This window comes from Ovis aries, chromosome 24 (genome assembly GCF_016772045.2).
Source record: "Ovis aries strain OAR_USU_Benz2616 breed Rambouillet chromosome 24, ARS-UI_Ramb_v3.0, whole genome shotgun sequence".
Taxonomy (NCBI): domain Eukaryota; kingdom Metazoa; phylum Chordata; class Mammalia; order Artiodactyla; family Bovidae; genus Ovis; species Ovis aries.
This window is the reverse complement of record NC_056077.1, coordinates 33,510,865-33,537,526: the sequence shown is the minus strand read 5'-3', so window position 1 is coordinate 33,537,526 and position 26,662 is coordinate 33,510,865. Positions and strand designations below refer to the sequence as shown.

The 26,662-nt window shown below is 53.6% G+C and overlaps 1 protein-coding gene across 3 annotated transcripts in view; it reads left to right on the top strand.

Annotated features, from left to right (window-relative positions):
• The window catches only part of CLIP2 (CAP-Gly domain containing linker protein 2), a 75,489-nt gene extending 53,469 nt beyond the window's left edge, over window positions 1–22,020 (top strand). Inside the window, exons 9-17 of one of the 3 annotated variants that reach the window (XM_027961904.2) lie at window positions 2,017–2,121; window positions 3,985–4,920; window positions 7,501–7,558; window positions 10,241–10,324; window positions 11,440–11,596; window positions 13,097–13,256; window positions 15,011–15,202; window positions 15,717–15,779; window positions 20,017–22,020. In XM_027961904.2, the coding sequence (XP_027817705.1) occupies window positions 2,017–2,121; window positions 3,985–4,920; window positions 7,501–7,558; window positions 10,241–10,324; window positions 11,440–11,596; window positions 13,097–13,256; window positions 15,011–15,202; window positions 15,717–15,779; window positions 20,017–20,028 (1,767 nt within the window). In that variant the 3' untranslated portion in view covers window positions 20,029–22,020. The remainder of the gene's footprint in view (window positions 1–2,016; window positions 2,122–3,984; window positions 4,921–7,500; window positions 7,559–10,240; window positions 10,325–11,439; window positions 11,597–13,096; window positions 13,257–15,010; window positions 15,203–15,716; window positions 15,780–20,016) is intronic. The other 2 variants (XM_027961905.2, XM_060405906.1) reach the window with 2 other exon arrangements.
• Window positions 22,021–26,662: the final 4,642 nt, after the last annotated feature.

Here is a 26,662-nt window from a genome sequence, read left to right as displayed (position 1 = left end):
AAAACGGTAGGTCAAGGGCTCAGGCCAGGCTTCACCTAGCTTCCAGGATTTGGATGGGGGCAGGGACACAGGGAGTCCCCACTGCTGGAGCCTCCATCACTGCTCCGTGTTGTTGCCAAAAGTCCGTGTCTCCCCTCTGTGGAGTCAGGCTTGGTTTGGGGAAGGGCCCCGGTTCTGAAATCCAGACATCTGAGTTCTAGGCTTCAGGCTGTCCCAGGTTGCTGGGTGATCCTGAGCCTGAGGTTGGCCTGCTGGCATGGCCTCTCTCTCCCGTGAGTTGGAGAGACAGCTGAGACACCGCGGGAGGGGGTAGGTTCTAAAGTTGGTGTGTGAGACAAAAATTAAATCCACTCTTACACTGCCCTGCCGATAACCATGGTGGCTGCTGCTCCTCACGCCCAGGCCAGTGTCCTTGGAGCAGAATAAAAGCCAGATTGTCCATCTCACTAAAATCTAGCCTTCAGAGGCGCTCTCCTGCCCCAGACTCCTAGGACTGAACTTAATTAAATTAACCAAGCACCTCCCATGAGTTCCCCTGTGCCCGCAGGTAGACCCCAACCCAGGGAACAGGAGGCTGAGAGTTCTGAAAGTGACAGGAAGGGGGCTTTTGCGGCGATTGGGGTACCAAATGAAGTTGACCTTGAAACTGTGAACCTTTATCTTGCCCTTGGGACCACCGATATGGTATTTGTGATCAGGCTCTGTCTAGTGCCTGGGGTCGCAAAGAGTCGGACACGACTTAGCAACACTTTCACTGTTTTTTTTTTTTTTTCAATTTAGTGTGGGTCCCGGGCAGGGTTGCCGTGCCCACCATCTGGGGAGAGAAGCAGGGGAGAACATGGCCCCTGCGAGGCTGGGGTTGAGTCACCATCTTTAGCCCTTAACTTTCCGAAAGAGACCAGGCATGGCTGTCTTCTAGCCCTGCGCCATGCTGCCCTCTTGAGGGAGAGAGAGACACCTTTGTTCCTTTAGGAAAATTCACAGGAGTAAGATTGGGAGCCGAAGGCCGTAAGGTCTCTATAGCTCTTGATGAACTGCATGAGAGTTGCTGAGGCGATTCTCTCAGTCTGCTCTGCCACTGTCCCCCTTGCTTGTGTTGGCTGTGTATTCTTGGGTTTTACACAGCAGTGCTGTGGTGCTCAGCCTGCCTCCCCAGGACTGCCGCTCGGGTCTGCTGTCTCCTCATCTCGTCTCTCCTCGGTGATGACGGGCTGAGCCGAAGGATGCAGCGAACCCTCTGGCTTCTCCCTGCCGAGAACGAGGGGTTCAGACCCTTCTGGATGCCCAGAGCCTTGAGCCTCCTGCTGCCCCCGCAGATCTGTCGGGGTAAAATCGAAATGCCAGCCTGGATGCCCTGAGAATGTCGGGCTTTGTTAGCGTGTGAAGCGGGTGTTGTGAAACTGGGACAAAAGCACCCTTGTGCTTTCGGGAGACCAGGCGTCCGCGGTGGGGCCCGGGGAGTGGGCATCACTGGGGCTGGGTTCGGGGCAGGGCGATGGGAGACACAGCCTGCCCGGGGGAAGTCATGATGCTGTGGGTGTCTTTGAAATCCTTCCTTTCAGTTGGTTCAACCTTCAGGACAGGCCTGGGGACCAGGAGTCCTGGGGTCGTTTACTCATCCATCCATCCTGGGGGTTTCCTGGGCGCCCCTTTCTGTGCCTAAAGTGAGAAACGGGCTCTCGGCTCCCTGATGCGAGGTGGGGAGTAGGCCGGGGCTCTTCCCCAGGAGCTGCGAGAGGAAGGGCCACGTGGGGGTGACAGAAGGGACCCGGGTGCCCGTGGTCGCCCCATCCAGTGGCTGGGCAAGGTTGCTGCAGCCTGTCCTCCGCCCTTAAACAGATCGGCAGCAAGGGGCGGGCACCTCCCCAGACCTCCTCTCTCCCTTCCACCTGCTCTCCTGTCTTGCGCACAGAAGATGACCTGCTTCTCTCTCTCTTTTTTCTCTCTTCCTCCGGCTTCCTCTTGCCTGCGCTCCTCTCTCCTGTCCCCACCTCGCCACCCGCCCCGGGTGGACAGACCCAGACGCAGCTGGAGCACGCGCGCATCGGGGAGCTGGAGCAAAACCTGCTACTGGAGAAAGCGCAGGCCGAGCGGCTGCTCCGAGAACTAGCCGACAACCGGGTAACCGCCGCCGCCGCCAGCGCCTCGGCCCGCCAGCGCCCCTGTCAGCGTCCCCGTTTTATTATTTTCTCTCTCTCTCTGGCTGCTCTCCTCCCAGTTTTGTTGGGTTTTTGTTTTTCCCTTTTGCATCCCTTCTAGGAGGGTAGTGCCGGTTTAGGAACGTGTTTCTGTGCTCCTCCGCCGTGTGATGCTGGTTGGAGGAGGGGGAGGTCTTGGTCCTCCGGGACTTTGCGCCCCAGCTCCTGGTCCTATTGCCTGGGGAAGGTCCTGTGAGAGCCTCTCCCACCCCCTCCCCCGTGCCTTGCCCAGACAATGCTCGGTCATTGGGGGCTCTTGGGAACATTCCGCCCCTTGTGTGGACGACCTGTCCACCCCTCCCTTCTCCCCAGGCTGGGGAAGGCAGAGGTAGGGGGACTGGGGATCCGAGGTCTTCAATAGGGTGGCACGAAGGGCCAGCCTGAAGGACCTGGGGCCGACGGAGTGGTGGGACTTTGGGGGAGTGGGGGGTCCCCAGGGTGTATGATTCTCTATCAGCCCCAGGGTCTGAGTGGTTCCTACGTCAGGGAAAGATCTGTGTGGGAGTGAAGTCGCCCCGGAGTCCCAGGGCACGGTCTGAATCCAGTCTGTAGACCCTGCTGGCCCCTCCCTGCCCACCAGGCATGCCAGGGGCTGGCCTCCTGTGCAGGTCCACCTCCAAATAGCTGGCCAGCCCAGCTGCAGGGCCCCTGGTGATAGAGTTAAACAGACAGTGATTGACGCAAACCACTGTACACAGCGTGCGGGTGTGGGGCGGGTGACCACCGGTTTCTGCGGGTTGGCCTCTGCACACGAGTGAGTATGCGTGTGCCTGTGGGTGTCCGAGGGTGCACACGGTTCCTGTCCGCATGCTGGCTGTTGCCAGGTGACTGCGTGTGCGGTACACACGTGTATACGCAACGGCTGCTTGCAGAAACAGTTGACGGGCTGAAGCCCTCTACACTGAGGCATCTCCCTCTAGGAAGGGTTCAACCCAACTTAAAAACCAAAAACATGTTTATTGAACTAGAGGTCACCTTCAGAAGCAAATTCCTTAAGCTTATAAAAGATTTAAAACTCTCAAATATATAATTTTCGAATCGCTGACCACTGACTTGGTCAAAGTGGGATTTGGGCAGGTGGAGCCTCTGATCTCAGAGTTTTCCATCAGAAAGTGGGTCTGGGCCTTTTTAATTTATTTTTTTCTGCGTTAGGCATTAAAATGGCCACCCCCTCCAAACAGCCTCTCTGTGAGTCCACTCATTCTAGCTGAGACTTTTCTAGAGCGGGATAGTGCAAAATCCCCTCTGTCATGTCCACCCTTTCAAAATAACTTAAACTTGAAGAAAAGCATAACCTCAAATAGATGGTTTCCTTTTTTTTTCCCTCTTTGTTGTTGTTCGTCGCTCAGTCGTGTCTGCCTCTTTGCGACCCCGTGGACTGCAGCACGCCAGGCTTCCCTGAGACTCAAGTCCAGTGAGTCAAGGATGCCATCCAACCAGTTTCTTCCTTGGCTGCTTTATCTATTTATTTTTGGCTGCAACACGCCGGATCTTAGCTCCCCCATCAGGGACTGAACCCGCACCTCCAGCACTGGGGCGTGCAGTCTTAACCTCTGGACCCACCAGGGAAGTCCCCAGATGGTTTCTTTTAACCACGGATTTGTCACAAGCCGGCTAGGGCAGTGGGGACCATTGAGTCCCCGAATCACTGGGGCCCAAGGCAGGAGGCGGTGCTCAGATGGGATGGGGTGTCCTTCCCGTGACCTTCCCCTGTCGCGTCCTCCTGCGCGCCCCCTGCCCCCTCACCTGGCGGCCCGCTGACCCCGGTCTCCCTCTCTCCCGGTAGCTGACCACGGTGGCCGAGAAGTCGCGGGTGCTGCAGCTGGAGGAGGAGCTCAGCCTGCGTCGCGAGGAGATCGAGGAGCTGCAGCAGTGCCTGCTCCACTCCGGCCCGCCGCCCGCTGACCACCCCGAGGCCGCCGAGACCCTGCGGCTGCGGGAGCGGCTGCTGTCGGCCAGCAAGGAGCGCCAGCGGGAGAGCGGCCTGCTGAGGGACAAGTACGAGAAGGCGCTGAGGGCCTACCAGGCGGAGGTGGACAAGCTGCGGGCGGCCAACGAGAAGTACGCACAGGAGGTGGTGGACCTGAAGGCCAAGGTCCAGCAGGCCACCAGCGAGAACATGGGCCTCATGGACAACTGGAAGTCCAAGCTGGACTCGCTGGCCTCGGACCACCAGAAGTCCCTGGAGGATCTCAAGGCCACCCTGAACTCGGGCCCCGGCGCCCAGCAGAAGGAGATCGGGGAGCTGAAGGCCGTGATGGAGGGCATCAAGATGGAGCACCAGCTGGAGCTGGGCAACCTGAGGGCCAAGCACGACATTGAGACAGCCGTGCACGTGAAGGAGAAGGAGGGCCTGCGGCAGAAACTGCAGGAGGCCCAGGAGGAGCTGGCCGCCGTGCAGCAGCACTGGTGTGCCCAGCTGGAGGTGCAGGCCAGCCAGCACCGGCTGGAGCTGCAGGAGGCCCAGGACCAATGCCGAGATGCTGAGCTGCGCGTGCGCGAGCTGGAGAAGCTGGACGTGGAGTACCAGGGCCAGGCGCAGGCCATCGAGTTCCTCAAGGAGCAGATTTCCCTGGCTGAGAAGAAGATGCTGGACTATGAGCTGCTGCAGCGCTCCGAAGCCCAGAGCAAGCAGGAGGCTGAGAGGCTGCGGGAGAAGCTTCTGGTCACCGAAAACAGACTCCAGGCCGTCGAGTCCCTGTGTTCAGCCCAGCACACCCACGTAGGTGGCCGCCGCCCCTCCTGCCCATGGGGCGGCAAGCGGCCCCGGGCTCAAGTGCCTGGCTGGGGGAGGGTTCAGGCATCTACTGACCTTTTATTTGCAGCCCAGGAAGCGTCCCCGTTGCCCGTCCCACCTGGAGCATACCTGTCTGAGATCGCAGGGCACCTGGCTCAGAGGAGGAGCCCCTGGCCCCTCTCTCAGAAGGGCAGCAGGCCTGAGTGACCGTGGGGCCCCCAAGCAGTCTGAGCAGACCTGGTTGGGTCCCCACAGGCCAGCCTGGAGAGGAGCGTCCCTGGGCAGCAGCCTTCTCCCCAGCTGGCAGGCACGTCCCACCGTGCAGGCTCCCAGGCCTCCTCAGGGTGTTGGTACCGGGAGCTCCAGCACTGGGCTGGCAGAGATGTGGAAGGCAAACCCTGCCCACCACTGGGCAGAGGTAAGGGAGTCCCATTTCTGACAAGAGTGCCAACCTAGGGGACCTGAGGGTGGCCCCTTATTTGCCAGTCCCAATGAGACGGAACAACAGTCTGGCAGCCACTTTCCCAAATGGAGTGGTGGAGTAGGGGAGTGGTCCCAGAAGTGGGCTCTGCAAGGCCAGAGGGATGTGACCCTGGGGAGACTGCTGCCCCCCGTATCAGCTTTGCTGCAAAACTAGAAGTCCCAGCTGAGCACTCTGGGGAGGCTGGGACCCCAGGTGTCACGGACGGGTGTTCCCGCCGGCCAGGAAGGGCCTCGTGAGCGGTTCTGGGCACCACACGTGGGTGCAGGCCCTAGGATGCCCCATCTGACCTGGACTCCCTTGGGGTTCATATTGGCTCCGTTTCATAGATGAGCAAACCCAGATTGCAAGGCAGAGTAGCTTTCCCGGAGTTTCTTGCCCATCAGTGGCAGAGTTCCTGTTGAACCCCACTGCCTAAGGGCCAGAGAAGTACCCGGAATGACAGAGTCTTATATGAAGGGACAATGTGCAGCAAATCGTTGCCTCCCCCCACTCTCTGCCCCCCACCTCGAGGTTGTAGGATCTTAGCTACCCAACCAGAGATTGAACTCCGGGCCCCTGCAGTAGACGCTTGGAGTCCTAACCACTGGACCACCAGGGAAATCCCAAGATAGTTGCCTTTTTATCAGCCCCAGTGGTTCTTGAGCTTCTGGTTCCCCTTGTACATTTAATCCAGAATTCAGTGTTTGAGCAACCAGTGTTCAGATGTTCTCCATACAGGGGGTGCCTTTTTTGTAAAAGGAGCCCTGCCTGTGTCATGCCTTGAGGCCCCACTGCACCGGCCATCTGCCCCCTCCTCCCAGGCGGGGGCCCCTGTTAGCAAATGCCCTCCCAGGATGCTGGGCAGAGAGGAGAAGAAGAGCCCCAGGTTAGCTGTGTGCACATGGCCTGGTTGGCTGCTCAGGGCAGGAGGGTCAGGCCTGGGGCCCTAGGGCCTGGACTCCCTTAGCAGGGAGGTTGGCGGTTGCTGTGGTTCCACAGGATGGCCTGCTGCCCCTGTCACAGACTGCACCCCAGGGAGTGGGTGGTGACCTTAGAAACGCCCACTGATTTCTGCACATGTGGGACCTTGGTCTGGACCCACATGCCCTCCAAAATTCAAAGGTTTAAGTTCAAGGACAACTTGATTTTTGTTCTCATGTGTAAGTACGGGAATTTTTTTAAAAAGTTTAATGTATGCCTCGTTTTCCCTGCAATGTGTATAAATAAAGACCTAGGTGGCTTTGTTAATCACAACAGACTGGCTGAAGCAGGGCTAGGGATGTATGAGCGGAGGTATGAGGGGCAGATGGATGGAGGTGACTGCCTGCTCGACTCTGCGCTGCCCTGATAGCAATGCTAGGGTCTGGCAAACTGCAGGCTCAGGGGACGGCCAGTTTCGCTTGTGCAGGAAGCCAGAAAATTCTGCCAAGAAGTAGGGAGGAGCCTGTTGATGTTTGCCACACAGATTTTTTTTTCTTAGTTGATTTTTTGCTTCTAGGTTTGTTTTTTAAAGGAAGTGTTAGACCCCCTGGAGGAGGGCATGGCAGCCCACTCCAGTATTCTTGCCTGGAGAATCCCGTGGAGGGAGAAGCCTGGCGGGCTACAGTCCATAGGGTCGCGCAGAGTCAGACATGACTGAAATGACTTAGCACACATGCACCCACACAGAGAAAGAAAGTAGCATTTCTTGAAGTCCCTCTGGGAGCTATCTCTGAGCATGCTCTGCATGCGCTGCCCCGTGGCAGTCGATTCTTATTTTATGGATGGGAAACCGAGGCTGGGAGTCTTGCCTCTGGATGATGGTGGAAACAGTCCCAGGACCAATCTTTGTAGGCATCCCCAGGAAGGAGACAGCTGTTTATATTAGACATTTGCAAACAGGAAATGACAGGCAGTGATCACATGGATGCTGTGTAAGCAGCCTTGGGGGCCCCTGGGAGCAGAGAGGGGGTCCTCTTGTCGGGGAAGGAGACTTAGAACACCTGTGCCCCCTGCTACAGCAAGTTCATGAGAGTCTCCTTGAACTGGAGAGACGTGGGCTGGCTGGGGCTGGGGGCTGAGATGGGGAGGCGAGCATCCCCCTTACAGGGCTCTTCTTTCAGATGATTGAGTCCAACGACATTTCAGGGGAGAAGATCAGGATGAAGGAGACTGTGGAGGGTGAGTGGCCACTGGGCCGGGCGGGATGTGGGGCTTTGGGGAAACGCTGGTGGGTTTTGCCTCCAAGCTCATTTGACTTTGTTTTGCATCATCTGTTGTTTGGTGAAAGCTGCCTGGGCTTCCCAGGTGGCACTAGTGGTAAAGAATCCACCATCCAATGCAGGAGACGTAAGAGACATGAGTTCAATCCCCGGGTCGGGAAGATCCGCAGGAGGAGGGGATGGCAACCCACTCCTGTATTCTTACCTGGACAATCCCATAGACAGAGGAGCCTGGCGGGCTACAGTCATAGAATCACAAAGAGCTGGACACGACTGAAGTGACTTAGCACACACATGCAAGAGCTGTCTGCCACATGCACCAACCACTCACCCCCCACAGGAGGAGGGCGAAGGCTGTTTATTGAGAACTTGATTGTGTGTTTGGTGTTGTTATTTTTCTTTTTTTCAAGATATTTTTTTGATGTGGACCATTTTAAAAGTTTTATAATATAGCTCCCCAACCAGGCATCGAACCCACGCACCCTGCATTGGAAAGCAAAGTCTTAACCATTGGACCACCAGGGAAGTCCCTTGCCATGCAGATTTTTAAAAATCAATCTTTGTTTTTGGGATCTTGGGTTTGTTCTTTTTCTGTGTAAGTCTCTGATTCATGTAGAATTCTTACTCCAGGTGTGAGGTAAGGATCCATGTTTATTTTTTTCCCCAAGAGTGCCCACTTCCCCCAGCACCATTTTTGAAAACCTCATCTCCCTGTCTCCACTGATTTGCATGAACCAAACTCGCCGTCTTTAAATTCCATCAGGTAATTGACTCTTTAGATTTTTTATTCCTTCCCAGTGACCCATCTGTCTGTTCATGCAACACTTTTACAGTATTTTGAAGCTTCGTTTATATTTCAGTTACTGGCAAGGCTGGTCTTCCGCTCTGTGGGGTTTTTTTTTTTTTTTTGTTTTTTTTAAATTCTCTCGGCCATTCTTTTTTAATTTATTTGGCTTTGCTGGGTCTTAGTTGCAGCATCTGGGATCTAATTCCCTGACCAGGCGTCGAACCCAGGTGTCCTGCCTTGGGAGCATGGAGTCTTGGCCACTGGACAACTAGGGACGTCCCCCCTCCCACCTTTTTTTAATTGAGATATAATTTAAGTAAAATCAACCATTTTAAAACAAACCATTCAGGGGCTTTGATATATTCAGAGTGTTGTGCAATCGTCTCTTGTGTCTAGTTCCAAAACTTTTTCATCACTCCACGAGCAAGCCCCATATGCATTATCAGTCATTCCCTTACTTTCCCTTCGTTGCAGCTGCTGACAACTGCTAATCTGCTTTCTGTCTCTATGGATTTGCCTCTTCTGGATGTTTCATATAGATAGCATCATATAACATGTGGCCTTTTATGTCTGGCTTATTTCGCTTTGCATAATCTATTCAAGGTTCATCCACATTATAGCACGGGTCAGTGCTTCATTCCCAGGTGGGACCAATAGGCCATCGTATGCATACGCCCAATTTTGTTATCCATTCACCTGTTAGTGGACAGTTGGGTTGCTTCCACCTTTCAGCCATTGTGAATAGTGCTGCTGTAAGTGTGCATGTGGGGATACTTCTTGAGTTGCTGTTTTCAACTCTTTGAGGGTGTATACTCGGGAGGGGAATTGTTAAATTATATAGTAATTGCAGGCTTCCCTGGTCGTGCAGTGGTAAAGAATCCGCCTGCTAATGCAGGAGACTCAGGTTTGATCCTTAGATCGGGAAGATCCCCTGGAGAAGGGAATGGCAACCCGCTCCAGTATTCTTGCCTGGAAAATTGCATGGACAGAGGAACCTGCTGGGATACTGTCCATGGGGTCACAAAGAGTCGAACAAGACTCAGCAACTGAGCACGCACACCCTTGGTAATTGTGTATTTATTTAAAGAAGTTTTTTTTTTTTTTTTTTACAAATTCTCTTGGCTGATCTTGCTTATTTTTCCAAATGACTTTGTTTATTTTTATTTAAATATATTTTTTTAAATTTTTATTTACTAATTAAAAAATTTTTTTCCAATTGATTTTAGAATTAGCTTATCTAGTTCCACAAAAATTACAGTCTGGCTGGCATTTTTACTGGCATCACATTGAATTTATAAATTAACATACATAAAATTAATACATTTCCAGAACTTTCTTTGCATCTTTTTCATGACTGTCCTGGGCTATCCAGTAGTGAATGCATGTGGCCAGGTGACGTGAGCACCTTTATTAGCCCCATTTTTCACTTGAGGAAGTTGAGAGTCTGAGAGTTAAGTTGCTCAAGACCATACAACTCTGGCACCTCTTCTTCAGGGTGGGTTACCCAGGCTTCCCTTGTGGCTCAGCTGGTAAAGAATCTGCCTGCAATGCAGGAGACCTGGATTAGATCCCGGGGTTGGGAAGATCCCCTGGAGAAGGGAAAGGCTATGCACTCCAGTATTCTGGCCTGGAAAATTCCATGGAGTGTATAATCCATGGGGTCGCAAAGAGTCAGACACGACTGAGCGACTTTCACTTCACCCAGAAGGTCGACTGTCTTGAGAAAAAACTTAGACTCTGGAGGCCAAATGTGATGTCATTTTAGGGTTTGGATGAGAGGGCTACCCCCCCTCATCCACCAGATTGCAGTGGCTCTGGGGTACTGATGGCCCCTCATCTCTCCCTTCTCCCCAGGCCTGCAGGACAAGCTGAACAAGAGGGACAAAGAGGTGACAGCCTTAACATCTCAGACCGAGATGCTCAGGGCCCAAGTAAGTGGTAAGTCTCCCTCCTTCCGGGCAGATGCGGGGGCTTTCACTGGGCCACGTGCCAGTCCAGCGGGGGAGGGGGAGAGGACGCTGGTCAGGGTGCCCTTCCCCACTCTGCCTCGAGAAGTCAGCCTGGCCCAGGTGGCCTGCACTGGACTTCCACCTGGGCAGCAGTGAGGGGGGAGTGGTCACCCACACTTCATCCGTAATAAAAGTGGGGGCCCCAGGGATTTCCCTGGTGGTTCGGTGGTTAGGACTCTGCGCTTCCAATGCAGGCATCAGTAGTTTGATCCATGGTTGGGGAACTAAGATTCCATAGGCCGAATGGCACAGACACAAAAAAACAAATGGGGGACCCCAGCCACCTTCTCTCCCCAGAGCCAGGCCTCTGTTCCCTGTGTTCTGCAATTGCATCATAATGTCTCTCTTTCTGGGCTTGAAGACCCCTGGGTTTCAATCTCTCTGCCTTTTGGTATGGTATTTGGGCACCAGCCCCTGGAAGAAATACCAGGATTTCAGAATTGGAAGGGGGAGGACTTTGGCTGCAGCAAAAGCCAAGGCCCAAGGGAAATGGGGATGAAGCCAGAGGGTAGCCTGGTGGGTGGGGGGAGTGGTAGGGGACCAGGAATCTGGGACTTGGTGACAAACTGGCCGTGCTTCTTGTCCACCAGAATGCCAGTGGTGGTGCCCGTGAGCCGGCCCCCATCCTGGGAAACAGTTCTCACCCCCCCCTTCTCTCCACTCCCCATCACATTCACATGGCTTAATGGGTCCCGCAAAGGTCAGTTGACCTCAGGGTCCTCCAGGGCCAAGGTGAAGTAGATTTCCCTTGTCCAGGTAACAGTGTAAACGCCCCTGTCTCTCGATGGCTGGACTGCTTTCCTGACACCAGAGGGGCCCGGCTGCTGTGTGGGGGCCGTGGCTGCTTTTCCTAAGTAGCTCTTCTCGGCCCCTCGCTGCGTGGCCCTGCAGGATGAGGGAGGTCCGTTCAGTGGAGTGTGTCCCTGTTAACACCCGCCTCTCCCCGGGAAAGCCTGCTGCCTGCCCGGGCCTTGGCCCTTGGGTGGAACAGGTTCCTGTGGCGATCCCAACCCTCTCCCTTCTTGCCCTGCTGGCTGGCCTCAGCACTGGAGAGCAAGTGCAGGTCGGGCGAGAAGAAGGTGGACACCCTCCAGAAAGAGAAGCGGCGCTTGGAGGCGGAGCTGGAGGCCGTGTCCCGGAAGACCCATGATGCCTCGGGCCAGCTGGTCCTCATCAGCCAGGAGCTGCTCCGGAAGGAGCGGTGAGTCAGCCGTGGGCGGTGACTAGACCAGCCTGACCCTCACTCCACCCAGTTAGTAGTACCCAGTCTTTTTTGGAGGCGTAGACAGGTGACTGGCATCACCAGAGATCACCATACTGTCTGCTGCTAAGCTCCAGCGAAGCCTCAGAATCCTTCTTAACACAGTTCTCCAAGCAGAGCTCATAGGAAAGATTAGTGATTCCCAAATATCTTAGTCTTGGGGACCCCTAGAAACTCTTAAAAATTATTGAGGATTCCCACTTCCTCTTCCCTGAAGCCCTCCTTGGTTGATGTAGGCTACCATGAGCCACTCCTTGCTTCTTTGGTACTTAGGATGGAAGTGGGAGATAGCTAGAAATGTACTGGCAGATTAAACGAGTAGAGATTTATTTTCCTCACGTAACAAGAAATCTGGAGGTAGCTACAGCTGGCATTTGGTTCAGTGGCTCAAGGTACCAATGCCAACACCTTTGCTCTCTTGGGTTCTGTTAGAGTCTTCCTCATGGTTGCAAGGGTGGCTGCTGAAGCTCCAGCCATCACGTGCCGTCATTCAGAGCAGGAAGAAAGGGGAAGGATCAGTGCCAGCAAACTTTTACTTTATTCTTTTAACTACCCATGGCCACCTAGAGAGGGAGTTCCCCCCTCCTCTAAAGTAGATTCTGGCAAGGGGAAGAACTTAAAAGGGGTTTGTCCTTTTCTCCCAGCCTCTGCCCATGGGAGACATTGCTAACTGATCACTGCACTCTTTTTCTGCAAAGTCCAGATGTGACCTCAGAATCAGTCTTACCACAGTATTCCAGGCAGCTACTGCCAGTTAATCAAGAGTTGATGTAGGAAATAAAACTTATTTGATATCAGGTATTTAAAATGTCTTGCCCCATGAGCTGTCTTGGAAAAACGCTTTAATTTTTATTTAAGTTAATTTATTATTATCTTAAAAATGTATTTTATTGGGATTTACCTGGTGGTCTAGTGGTTAAGAATCTGCCTTGCAGTGCAGGGGACACAGGTTTAATCCCTAGTCGGGGAACTAAGATCCCATAAACCACACAGCAGCTAAGCCTGTGTGCTGCAACCACTAAGCCTGTGGGCCACAGCTAAGACCTGATGCAGCCAAATAAAAATTAAATATTTTTTAAAATAAGTAAATAAAAAGTATGTTGTGGAAGTTATATTTATTTATAACATTATATAAGTTTTGTGTATACAACATTATATTTCTACTTCTGCACTATTTTTAATTAAACAAATATATTCTCTTTAAAAAAATAAAAACCAAAAAAATTCTAAGGCTGAGTCTTCTTGACTGTCGGGTTCCAGCTGTGGTCCGATGGTTTCAAGCCTCGTGCTTCCTCTGTGGACCCTCCTGGCACAGATGCCGTGTCTTGGTAGCCAGTAGCCCCCTCGGGATGGCCAGTCTCAGGCACTTGGCTAACTGTGGAGCGTGAGAGCTGAGGGACCCAGACTGACTGCTGTTCTGTACACCCCCGCCCCCTACAGGAGTCTGAACGAACTGCGGGTATTGCTGCTGGAGGCCAATCGCCACTCCCCGGGGCCTGAGAGGGACCTGAGCCGGGAGGTCCACAAGGCTGAGTGGCGGATCAAGGAGCAGAAACTCAAGGATGACATCCGAGGCCTGCGGGAAAAGCTGACCGGGCTGGTGCGTGGGGAAGGGGGCGGCCTGGGGATAGGGGACACCAGGGAGGGGCTGGGGCAACCTGCTGTTCAGGCCTTGGAGACTGGTGACCTCCTGGAGCCACCCCAGGGACTGCCAAGTCACAGTGAGGGTTCAAAATCCCCTAGAACCACTGGAATGGTCAGCAGTGTGGCTGGTGGAAGGGCCACGGGAGGCCCCTTTTGGAGACATCATGGCTGGTTGTGTGGCTGTCTGGGTGATGCGATGCAAAAGAAGATTCCCTAAGAATCTGACCAGTCTAGAGGTGGGGTGGCCTACCGCCAGGTGGTGAGCTCCCCATCCAGGGAAGTAATCAACAAGAAGCCAGCTCCTCGTTCAGGGTCCTACAGTGGCGATTCATGCATCCATCTCAGGGACGAGAGGGGAACAGAGGCCTGACTGAGCGGAGTCCCCAAAAATGCAGGTGGGGTAGGCTCATAGCGCAGGACAGAATCATCCCACTCCATCACCCACTGGTCAGCATTCAAGACTAGCCTGTGGCTGGTTCCTAGGCCTGGTCAACTCCAGGATGTGGACAGGTTAGGTCCAGGAGGACAGGCTTGCTGTCAGGGGAAGCTGCTCCAAAGCCCCTCACTGCCCACCCGCCCAGCCACAGTTCAGCCACAGTGGAGGAGACGGGAGAAGAGGGGCCTCACAGGCAGGAGGAGAGCCCAGGACCCACCTGCTGCCACGGGAGCAGCCTTAGACCTGCAGGGTTAAGGGAGGGGGATGTCCATTATTCTGTCTGCACCGAGATTGTGGGCATGGGGACCACTGGGCCCAGCTGCCCTGCAGCCTTTCAGTCCTGGCAAGTCTGCCCAGCAGAGAGTGGTTACAGACCCCTCTGTGGTCCTCATGGTGCTGTGAGCCTGGGTGTAACTTGGAAACCAAGACCCCGGGGCTGGTGGGGCCTTGGGAGTTCTGATTCCAAGACTTTCCCAGAGCTGCATGGAGGGGGCGGAGCCACGCCTTCTCCATGAACCACAAGCTGGTCAAGTTTACACGTGACCAGCCTCTCCCCTGTCCCCCCTATACCGTCCCCAGCACCACAGCGAACTAGGGATGGGCTTGGTGGTTAGAAACCTCCTGAAGTGAGGGAGGTTCGGATGGAGCGGGAGGCTTGGGTAGAGGATCGGAGCAGAGCTGAAGGACCTAGAAGCACCCGCCCAAGGAGGGCAGTGCAGGGAGGGTTTGTGGTCTGCCCATCTCGGGTACCATGGTGGGCGGGGTCAGCTACAGAGCCTTTGGAAGGGAAGGGAAGGAATGTCCTATTGAGGAGGGCGGTGGGGGGTTCTGAGGAGGGGTTCAGGGGCTGAGGCTGTGGGTGTTCTAGGGCTGAAGAGGAAGGACCCATGTAAGACAGTGTGGAGGGAGTTGGGGGGATACCGGAAGAAAAGAGGAGAGGGAGGGGTCCTAGGTTTAAACACTTGGAAAACATGGAGCATTTGATAGAACCTGGGAATCCAGGGCAGGGAACAGGAAAGATGCTTCTGTAGGGACCCTCAGGTGAGGGAAGGAGGCTTGAGGGGCATCCTGGTGATGCCCAGGCCTGACCCAGAGATGATGTGGGACAGATGAGTTTCCTGCCAGAGAAGAGGTCACCCTCCTGCAGCACGTACACGCACACACACACTTATGCATGCACGCACAGACACACACACTCTTCCTGTCTACACACGCACGCACGCACGCGCACACACACACACACACACGCTCGTCCTCTCTCCTGCTGCTTCCAGGACAAAGAGAAGTCCCTATCGGATCAGAGGCGATACTCCCTCATCGACCCGTCCTCATCCTCGGCACCGGAGCTCCTGCGGCTGCAGCACCAGCTGATAAGCACGGAGGACGTGCTGAGGGACGCGCTGGACCAGGCTCAGCAGGTGGAGAGGCTCGTGGAGGCCATGAGGAGCTGCCCGGACAAGTCCCAGGTGAGCTGGGGCCCCCCCAGGTCTGGGGGGAGAGCCTCAGCCTTGCCCCCTGGAAGTCCCAGCCCGAGGGGTCCATGGCTTTATCCTGAGGAGCTCAGACAAAGGGCGGAGATGCAGCCTTGCCCCGAGAGCTTAGATTTCCCCATTTTGATGGGGTCTGCTCAGAGTGCTGGGCTTTCCAGGTGGGGCTGGTGGTAAAGAACCCAGCTGCAATGCAGGAGACCCAGAGACACAGGTTCGATGCCTGGGTAGGGAATAGCCCCTAGAGGAGGGCATGGCAACCCACTTCACTATTCTTGCCTGGGAAATCCCATGGACAGAAGAGCCTGGCGGGCTATGGTCCATGGGATCGCACAGAGTCAGACACAACTAAAGTGACTTAGCCCTCACAAACGCACACTCAGAATTCAGAGCCTGCGATGGTCCCATCGGGAAGACCGCACCATCTAGTGGACGAACTGGGAAATGCTGGCTGGGGCACCTCGCTCAGCCTCCTGCCCTTGACTCTTAACAGGCCATTGGCAATTCCGGTTCTGCAAACGGCATCCACCAGCAAGACAAGGCCCACAAACAAGAGGTAAGGGCACCCTGTCCCTGGGGGGATTTGCTCTGTCACTCCCACGGCCCTCGCGTACAGGCTGACTTCTCTGGAGAGGAAACTTTGAATAGGCAGCAAAACTACAAAGACACATTTTGCAAGAGCCTTTGGGCTACTCATGGCAGGGAGCCGGCGGGAGGGGGGGGTGCGGAGGATCGCAGAGCCAAACTTGGTTCAGTTCCCATCCTGCTTTTTTAACCTTGTTCCCCTTTCCAAAAACCTTTTATTATAAAATAATATGGGGAAACTTTGGGGAAAAAAATCAAAAATACATAAGGAAGAAAACACTGGACATCCCCCTGGTGGTCCAGTGGTTAAGGCTGCACGTCCACTCCAAGGGGTACAGGTTTGATCTCTTGTCAGGGAACTAAAATCCCACAAGCTGTGCAGCGTGGCCAGAAAAAAACCCTCACCAGTAGCTCTTCTACCCAGAGATGAGCGAAGCTGACATTACTTTGCTAAGCATACGAGTGTGCATGTGTGTATGTATGTCCACATGTACAGCCAGTCCGAACTATGCCGTTTGCAAACTCACCTGCTTGGTAACATGTATCTGTAACCCCACACTCCACACTGACAGCACCTTCGTGGTCATTCAGGGACACATGCAGAGTAGAGAAAATGTAATCGCCTGAGACATGGCATGTTCCCAGATGAGCTTGTACAACGCAGCGTGCTTGTACAAACATTCTGCCAACAAGTGTCCTTTTCATGGTCTGTTTAGTGACACGTTTCCCACATTTTCATGCTTTTTTTCTTGGTGATTTCCACTATTTGAAATGGCCCCCAAGCGTCATCTTGTGTTCTAGAAGAGCCATCTAGTGTTCCTAAGTGCAGGAAGGCTGCAAGTGCCTTCCAGAAAATACTTTAGAGAAGCTCCACTCAGGCATGAGTTATAGTGCTGCCGGCCTTGAGTTCATTATTAATGAGTCAACAACACGTATTCAGTGAGATGTTTTAAACAGAAGCACGCATGAAACATGGTTACCTGTTGATCGATTGATGAGCGTCAGATCAGAGATTTGCAGGAACCTTTATTTCCGCTGAGAGCAATGGTTCAGGTTTTGCTGGTTCCATGACAGTCTGATTCTATAGAACAAAACTCCTGTAAATAACGAAGATTGTTATGTGTGTGTATATATGTCTGTAAATCTATGTACACGTTAATTTTTTTTTTAATTTTTTATTCCTGGTGGCTCAGACAGTAAAGAATCTGCCTGCCAACGCAGGAGACCCAAGTTCGATCCCCAGTCGGGAAGATCCCCTGGAGAAGGAAATAGCAACCCACTCCAGTTTTCTTGCCTGGAAAATTCCGTGGACAGAGGAGCCTGGCGGGCTACAGTCCATGGGGCGCAAAGAGTCAGACATGACTGAGAGACTAATACATATAGTTGACATATATACATGCTTTTTTTTACAATTGTATTTTTAAGATTTTTTTTAATGTGACCATTTGTAAAGTCTTTATTGAATTTGTTACAATGTTGCTTCTGTTTATGTTTTGGTTTTTTGGCCCTGAACCATGTGGAATCTTAGCTTCCTGACCAGGAATCGAACCTGTTACCTCCTGCATTGGAAGGCAAAAGAGAAGTCCCTATACATTCTTTTAGAAATCATTTAAAATTATAATTTAGATAATTTTAATAATTATTTAGAAATAATTTTTAATAGACAAAAAAGTTGCAAGAATTAAAAAGAAAAACACCTAGAAGGACTTTCCTGGTGGTCCAGTGACAAAGACTCCAAGCTCCTAGTGCAGGGGGCCCCGGTTCAATCCCTGGTTGGGGAACTAGATCCCACAAGCCACAGTTAGAGAACCCCACAGGCTACAATGAAGACTTAAGGTCCCTCGTGCTGCAACTAAGACCTGGTGCAGCCAGATAAATAAATAACTATGCAAGTGACAGTGTTACTCGCTCAGTTGTGTCTGACTCTTTGCGACCCCATGGGCTGCAGCCCGCCAGGCTCCTCTGTCCATGGGGATTCTCCAGGCAAGAATACTGGAGTGGGTTGCCATGCCCTCCTCCAGGGGATCTTCCTGACCCAGGAATCGAACCTGCATCTCCTGCCTTACCGGCGGATTCTTTACCGCTGAGCCAGCAGGGAAGCCCATAAATACCTATACACAGATAGAAACTGAAAGTAAACGGCACCTAGAGCATCAGCTCTCCTTTCCCCCATAGCACGTGGTTAAGATTTTGCCCCATCTGCTTTACATTTAGTTCCCTGTGTGTAGATGTGTGTTATATGCATACAATATTTTTCTGAACCATTTGAGTAATTGCATATTCAGTCTGCATTCCCCGAGAAACAGGGTGTGATTTTATATAAACACAGTACAGTTATCAGTCTCAGCAAATGTCATGCTGTTGTGAGATTTGTTAATAGAGCCGATCATACTCCCTACCTGTTTTCTTCAGTTGACCCTGGCGTGTCTTCACAGCTCTCTCCCTGCCCCAGTCCAGGATCCAACCTAAGGTTAATGAGGCTCGTTTCGTTTACTCGTTACGTCTTCTTTAGCCTCCTTGCCTCTGGAACATTTCCTCCATTTCGCTTGGATTTTGATGACATTGGCATTTTTGAAACACAATCCCTCCCTCTTTGTTTAATAGAAGATTCCTCCTTTGAGGTTTGACTGTCCTTTGGGGTGATTAGAGCCGGGTTCTGCAATTCAGGCTGAAATACTCAGTCAAGGTCATGTTCTTCTCCAGGCATCACGACTGGGGCACGTGATGTCCATCTGCCCTTCATTCCAGGTGTGAATCTTAATCACCTGGTCAAGGTGTTGTCTGACCCCTACTGTATGGTTACCGGTTCTTTCTGAATGAATATTCAGTGGAGACCCTAGAAGACCTTGTGAATTCTCAGTTCCTGACTGAAATGCCCCCTGGATTCATCATCGATCTGGGAATCTTGCCTGAGCTGTCTTTATTGTGATGGTTGCAAAGTAGCATGTAAATTATTTCATTTTAATTTTTTGGCCATACCACACTGCTTGTGGGATCTTGGTTCTCCAAGCAGGGATCTAACCTGGCCCCCTGCAGTGGAAGGGTGGAATCCTAACCACTGGACTGCTAGGAAAGTCCCTAAATTATGTAATGGAGTAGATAGCGTGCTCCAACTCAATGGATGTGAGTTTGAGCAAATTCCGGGAGATGGTGAAGGACACGGAAGCCTGTTGCGCTGCAGTCCATGGGGTCACAAGAGTCGGAGGCAACTTGGCGGCTGAACAACAACAAAGCAAGCTCTAGTATTCAATTTCACCTCCTGGTTTTTTTCAACAGAATATTTTAAATGTAGCATCTTCTCTCTTTCTTAAGCAGTCTCTGTAAAGTCTACGTTTTATAAAATTGTGGGCGGAAAAATTGGTTTCCCAGGATTTTCATGGGCCTGACTCCCTTGCTGGGAATGTGTTTTGCTGGGTTCTGTATTAAGGGGGTGTCTGGTGGCCCACACCCCACAGTTAGCTCCTGTCATTCACCTGCAGTGTTAGAGAGCCCACCTGAGGCCCAGGTGCCAGCCCAGTTAGGCTCTGTCCCTGGCTCCTTGTGTGACCTTGCGCCAGTGCGACCTTGGGCTGGAAGAAAGAAGGCTTGTCCTTCCAACTCAGCCGACGGAGCCATGGCTGCAGGCACTCACGTGGAGACCAGAGAACCCTGGCCGCAGCATCTGCCGAGGGCCTGGCCTTGTGGGGAGGAGCAGAGAGATGGATGTGGGGAGGTGGGGAGCCCGCACCAGACCTGAGAGCAGGGAGGAAGCAGGAAGCTATAGCAGGACCCGTCAGGGTTGTGTCTGCAGAGGAGCCACCCGTACCGGGCCCCTTGGGAGTTGATGTCCAGACCTTTGTGTGGCTTTGTCCTGCGAGGCACACGGGGTTCATCCCAGTTTACAGATGTGAAAACTGAGGCTTGGAGTCTCAGCACAAGTTTTCCCTTCCTCGGATCCAGCCTCCACACAAGCCCTCGGAGCTCTTTGTAAATCCTGCCACTCTTGCCTCGTCCCTTCAACTTCCCATAAACTGCTCCCACCCCGCTTGCTGTCTCGCTGTGCCCCAGACACTCAGCACAGAGCGCTTCTGCTCAGGGCCTTGGCACATGCTGTTCTTCCCGCCACCTGGCACCAGCCAGCTCTCCTCCCCCAGCCCCGCCCCACCCCCTCTGCCCCTTGCCCCTGGGCCTCCTGAGACCCTTGCTGACCAAGCCCTTGCTCTCTGCAGGACAAGCACTGACCCTAAGGGACACCGTGGAGCGGCCCAGTCCGGACCAGAGCCCCTCCAGCCGGCCCCGGCGGCGCCCCCTCCACTCAGGGGGCAGGACTGTCGCTTTGAAGACGAGAACAGTGTTTGTAACAATGATGTACCCACAGCCATGGACAATCCCCCACCCCTGACCCCTTGCCAGACCAGAAGGCTTCCTCAAGCACGACCTTCGACGGAGAGCGGTACAGCCCTGGCCTGGGCCCCCGGGACCTGCAGCCTGGACGCCCTGGACACTCGGCAGTTTCTGGAGTTGGCTCGGGAAGGCCGGGGTGATCCAAACAGGCCCCTCTCCCCAGGAGGCGCTGCCCTGAGGACTGTCTTGGCCCCTGGGCATGTCCCCACTCCCTTTCTTCCCCTCCTTCTCCTGGGGGTCCCTCTCAGACCCCTGAGAGCCATTGTCCCAGGAAGGGGCCAGAGGAGGGCCCCAGCTTCCCCTTCAGGCACCAAGGAGAGAAATCCGGTCATTTGGAGGCAAGAGGAGACCCCCTTTTCTGCAGCCTCTTCCAGACTAAGGCAGTCCCCAGGGCTTGTCCCCACACACTGAGCCTCTTGCAAACAGTGGTACAAGTTCCCCTCAGCCCGTCTGCCCAGCAAGGCCCCAGGTTCAAAGTGCTGGGAGGTAGGCCCTTCGTTCCGACCCCAGCGCACACGCAGCTCCAAGCTGCTGCTGTCTGGAGGGTGGTCCCCAAGGCCAGGAGCCACAGTATGAGGAAAGTCTGGAAGCCCCTTTCCTTCTCCCACCCATCCCCAGAGACCTGGCTTGGAGCTGGGGCAGGAAGGTCACAGGGAGGCCCCAAACCAGCCCTTTGACTGGTAGGTCATATGCTGTCCCCGGGTTGACTCGATGTTCTGAAACCGGCCTCCTACTGGCAGATTCACCCATGCAGACCCCGACGTATACACCTTCTGACCTTGGCACAGGCACACTCAGAGGGGTCACGCATGCACACATGCCATGTGGGTGGGACCTTTGCAGTCAGTCATGCTCGGACCACATGGATGCTCACCCTCGGGCTCCAGGATGGAGCCCCAGGCCTGGCAGGGCTGCAGTTGCACACACTGCAGCCTCGTTGCGCACGGAATCAGCCAGGTACACGTGGGTGAGCCTTCAGGGAGGCATGGCCATGCACATGTAACTGAACACACAGCCCAACAGCCCCCTTTCAGTGGTACGAGGCGTCTGCCTGGGCATTTTAAGTCCTGTCTCCTGTAGCCAAGGATTGATTGGGGAAGAAAAATCTCCCACCTCCCCTCAAGCCTGCCAAGTTACTCCAGCCTCGTTTGTGATGGGAAAGCCAGCATCTGCCCGAAGCCCCACCTCTAGAGCCAGGAGACCTACAGATGGTTGCCTTGCACTGCAGCGTCTCCATGGAGGCCTGCCCCCACTCCCCCAGCTTACGGGCCTCTCCCCTTAGGGGTAGAGGGGATGCCCGATGGGCCAGCATGGTGTTCCCCAGTTGCACCAGGACAGGTATGCAGGTGGTGCCCAGGTCACCCGAGTGCTCCCAGGTACAGGTGGGTGGTCTTCACGTCCTTGCCCCCAAAGCGGCCCACCCCGGGGGCAGCCAGTTAGTCCTCTCGGCCCCTCCTCGCTCCCCGTTGGCTTTCGGTAGCTCTTGCATGCGGTTTCATTAACAACAGTCTAGAAGCAATGCTGTAGTGGCTTAACCCAGAGTCAAATACTACTCTTTGCAGCAAAATCAGGCAGCTGCCCTGCCCACTGGAGGCACTGATTAGTCTACTAACAGCCAAAAGCCCACTCTGCGAGGAGCTGAGCCCCCGGGGATGGGCCGGCAGGTGGCCAGCGCTTTCCCCATGAGCATCTGCGCCTGCCCAGTGTGTGCTCAGCCGTGCCCCTCCTCAAGCCCTCCTGCACCCTCCCCTTCCCTTCCCCAAAGTGGAATTGTTGAAGTGTGGCGAGTCCGTGCTCGAGACAATAAAGCTTGTGACTGAGGTCCAGGACCCCTGCAGTTTCTGCTTCTCTCTCTGTGGGGCCTCCTGGCCTCCCCCCAATGTCTCCTAGCTCATGAACACCCAGGTGCCAGGAGTCTGACTTGATCCTGTTCTCCTGGTGGACTGATAGCTAATTCTTACTCTAATGTGAATGGCTGATAAAGACCTCAGGGGGCCTGGTGTGGAACAAGTGTGGAACTGAGCTGCCTTGTCTGAGAAAAGGGAGCTCAACAAAAGCGGCAGAGAACCAGAGAAAGGGGGCAGCAGTGGAAGCCGGGCAAGGCTGCCAGAGAGGCATGAGGGTTTGGATTTGAATCTGTTGGAGATGTAAGTGGGCCCACAAGGAAAAATCGAAGTCTCCCCTGTACAGAATAGTGATGGATCAGCTAACAAATCTGATGAGTTCAGTGAGAACGCTTAAGATAGCTAATGCTGCCTCCTGCAGAAAGATGTCTTTTCTTTAGATCACGTAGTCACTGTTCTGCCAGCTTTATACTCATTTTGCAGGCTGGCAACTGAGGGTCCCCCCCCACCCCCCACCCCTCTCCATAGAGACCAAACAAGGCTCTCGAGGTTAACAGCTGAATGTGTCCAGCTCTGTGCCCTTTGTTGGGCACTGCGTTAGCGGAGTCCTGGAGGAAGCAGTGAGACTGTGCAGCGGGGGAATGAGAGTTTAAAAGGAGGGCCTGTGTGCTCAGGTGTGGACGGGGACCCACGAGGGACTCAACTGCAGACAGAACTCCAGCGGGCAGTGTGGCCCGGTAGGGAAGGAGAAAAAAAGAAAGTGAAAGTCGTGTCGGAGTCTTTGTGACCCCCCATGGAACTCTCCAGGCCAGGACACGAGTGGGTAGCCTTTCTCTTCTCCAGGGGAGCTTCCCAATCCAGGGATCAAATCCAGGTCTCCCGCACTGCGGGCGGATTCTTTACCAGTTGAGCCACGAGCGAAGCCCAAGAATATTGGGGTGGGTAGCCTATCCCCTTTCCAGGGAATCATCCCGACCCAGGAATCGAACCAGGGTCTTCTGCATCGCAGGCGGATTCTTTACCAACAGCTATCATGGAAGCCCGAGGGCGGCAGCTGCCTCTCTCTCAACTCCCGCCCCTGCCTTCTGCCGACCCCTCCCATTGGCTGAAGCCCTGCCGGCCCCTCCCATTGGCTGAACCCAAGGCAAGGTAGCCTATTGGAGGCTGTGTAGGTCATTCCCTGGGAGCACAGCCAGGCTGGAGATGGGGCGGCCAGGTGGGGTCTAAAGCCGCGCAGTCGACACAGTGTTCACCAAAGACAGATTGGGAGTGATTCTGTTGTCTTTGGGTTTTGTTTTTGTTTCTTGGTTGTTTTTTTTGTTTGTTTTGCTGTGCAGCACCATGAGGTGTTTGGTGACGGAAATTCAAAACCAGACCGTCCAATTCTTTTTTCTTTTTGGTTTTCTTTGCTCTGACCATGCTTCACACCTTGTGGGACCTTAGTTCCCCTACTAGGGATCGAACTCAGGCCCTCGGCAGTGAAAGCACAGAGTCTTAAACACTGGACAACCAGAGAATTCCCCAGACCGTCCAATTCTTAAACCTGCTGAGGTTCTTTGCATGTCCCTGGGATCCCTGACCAAGGAGCCGACCCCAGCTCCTTGCAGTGGAGGCTCAGAGTCCTAACCGCTGGACCACCAGGGAAGTCCTGGGGCTGGATTTAAACAGCACCCAATTCTTAGGCTTCTGCTGCCTCTAATAGAAATGGTCTCTATTTTTCCAGAGCTCATCATCCCAGTATTTTGAAATGCAGAGAGCTTCTGCAGAAAGATTCTTTCCTCTGAGACCAAACACTGCTGTGACCTATGTGTTTTTTCCCCATTTTACCCAAGGCACTGGGTTGGCCCTGTCCCCTGTCCCCATTACACTGAATGGGTCACCCTCCCAGGGTAAAGCATTTCAGGGACTAGTTTATCCTTTGGTGGAAACGCTGGGGGCTCATGGTCAAAGAAGAGTGAGATCTCCACCCACTCATGGGTCCCAGGCCAGCAGTCATTGGAACCCCAGGATAACTGCTATGAAGAAAGGATGTGAGGGGTGGCAGGGAGGAAGGAAGTGGGGGCAGACAAGGACTGTCACGGGGAGGGAGAGGGGCCTGGTGTCTCTGGCCCTTACCGTACCAGAGAGTGCATGGGACCTGAGGCTGGGTGAACAAGGGCTTGAATCTCACGAAAGGAGCTTCCTGAGTCCTTGTCTGCCCAGGGCTTGGCATCCAGAAGGTGGAGGATGGAAGGAGGGCACCTGAAGCAGGGTGAGGGGCCCTCCACCAGGTGTGAAGCGGTGACGACAGTCTGCCACACAGAGCCCTTCTCACAGGGTGCTCAGAGCCTGGGCAGGTGACTAGGAAGCCCCAGGGCTGCAGCTGTGGGGGGTGGGCAGCTTCAGAGAGGTGGCTACAAAGTCAAAGCCCAAGAGAGAGCCTGGAACCCTTCAGCTGGTGGAGGGCGGGGGGCACGGGGAAGGGGGAATGATCTCTGACCACATCACCCTGGAAGAGACCAAGCCTTGGATGCCCTTGGGGTTCAGCCCAGCCCACCACCCTCTGACTGCGGGCCAGGCGGGTTGCTTCACTTCCGTGAGCCTCAGTGTTTTCATCTGTAAAATGGAGACCATAAAACCAATCTTGTGCACTGTGGAGGCTGAGTCCTCAGAAGCCCTTAGGTTAAAGGCTACACCCAGTGGTTTCCTGCACTCTCCCATCCAAGCAGAAAAGTTGCTCCTTCTCCATCTGCCTCTGGGAGCCCCCACCCCTGGCTTGCTGGGCCCCTGGACAGTCTAGTTTAGAGGCAGCAAGAGTGCTTCCCCAGGGCCAGGTCTCGGGTACGGTGGGAGTGGGTGGGAGCCTGCCACTCCAGACAGAGGGTGTCTCCACACCACCCCTGGGTCGACTTTCCTAACTTTGAAGTGTTAAGATAATGTCAGCCGTGCAGAATTGTAGGTAGAGTTCCCACACGCCCTTCACCAGCTTCCTCTCCTGTTACCTTCTTGTTGGATCACAGGACTGTGATCCAAGTAGAACACTGACATTGGTAGGGTACTGTGAACTCAAGTACAGACTTTATTTGAATTTCACTGGTTTTTCTTCTAAATATCCCTGTTCTGTTCCGGAATTCCAACTAGGATCCCACTGGGCATGGATTCATCATCCAGTCTGTAGTTTCTCAGACTTTCCTGGTCTTTCACGACCTTGACACATTTGAAAAAAACACTCAACAGTTATCTCGCCCAATGTCCCCCACTTTGGTGTTTTCTCAGAATTAGATGGAGCCCCAAGGTGCTGTGCCCTGTTGGGGTACCATATCAGGGGTACCTGATTTCATCTGTCTTATTACCAGCGAGGGTTAGCTTGGATCACTTGGTTAAGGTAATGTGTGCTAAGATTCTCCACCATCAACTTATTCTTTTGTCCATTTATAATTCATAACTGTTTTGGAGGAAATGCTTTGAGATTATGCAAATGCCCCCCTTTCTTCTTAAAGTTTCACCTCTGATTCTTTTCTTTTGATTTTTTGGCCATGCTGCACAGCTTGTGGCATTTTAGCTCCCTGACCAGGGATCAAACTTGCACCCTCGGCAGTGAAAGCTCGGAGTTGGGACCACGGAACCTCCAGGGAATTCCCTCACCACTGATTTTTGCATCTGTGTGCAGAGCTTGCCTGCTGTAATTATTACTAGTAGTGGTTATTCTAGTAGTGGTTTTCTAGTTCTCCATTTATTCTGTCTCCACTTATTGACTAGAATTCTTCCTTAAGAAAGAGTTGTTTCTCCTCTCCCATTTACCTATTTATTTATTTTGCTATGGACTCATAGGGCTTCCCTAATAGCTCAGTTGGTAAAGAATCCATCTGCAATGCAGGAGACCCCAGTTTGATTCCTGGCTCAGGAAGATCTGCTGGAGAAGGGATAGGCTACCCACTCCAGTATCCTTGGGCTTTGCTTGTGGCTCAGCTGGTAAAGAATCTGCCTGCAGTGTGGGAGACCTGGGTTCAATGCCTGGGTTGGGAAGATTCCCTGGAGAAGGGAAAGGCTACCCACTTCAGTATTCTGGCCTGGAGAATTCCACGGACCGTATAGTCCATGGGGTCGCAAAGAGTTGGACACAACTGAGCGACTTTCACTTCACTTCGTGGACTCACAGATAATTATTCTGTCCTTTGTGTTATTATCCAATACAATTGCTATTTACTTTGTTGTTCACATTGTCCTAGCCCTGCCACTGGGAGTGCCTTTTGTTGGCCCCCCAGCTCGCCTGCAGCTCTGGGCAAGGCCTCGGTGTCCTTATCTGTACATGGGGAGAACAGTCCTCAAGTGTGAGGAGTCAGGGTCACAAAGGGAAATGCTGGGAATGGTGAGTTGGGCAGGAGGGGGGGAGCACTTCTCTGGGTCCCTCCTCCTGGGGGCCATTAATCTTTGGGAAGATTAAGACTTGGAGCAGCAGTGTCTGGGGTGTGGGACTAAGCCCCCTAGGGACTGCAGATAGGAGCGGGGTGTCCCCATGACGCCTCTGCCCTGATGTTCACAGCACTGGCCCTTGGAGAGTAGCTCCCAGGGATGTGCAAAGAACCTGAGCAGGCTTAAGAATTGGACGGCGTGGGGAATTCTCTGGCGGTCCAGTGGTTAAGACTCT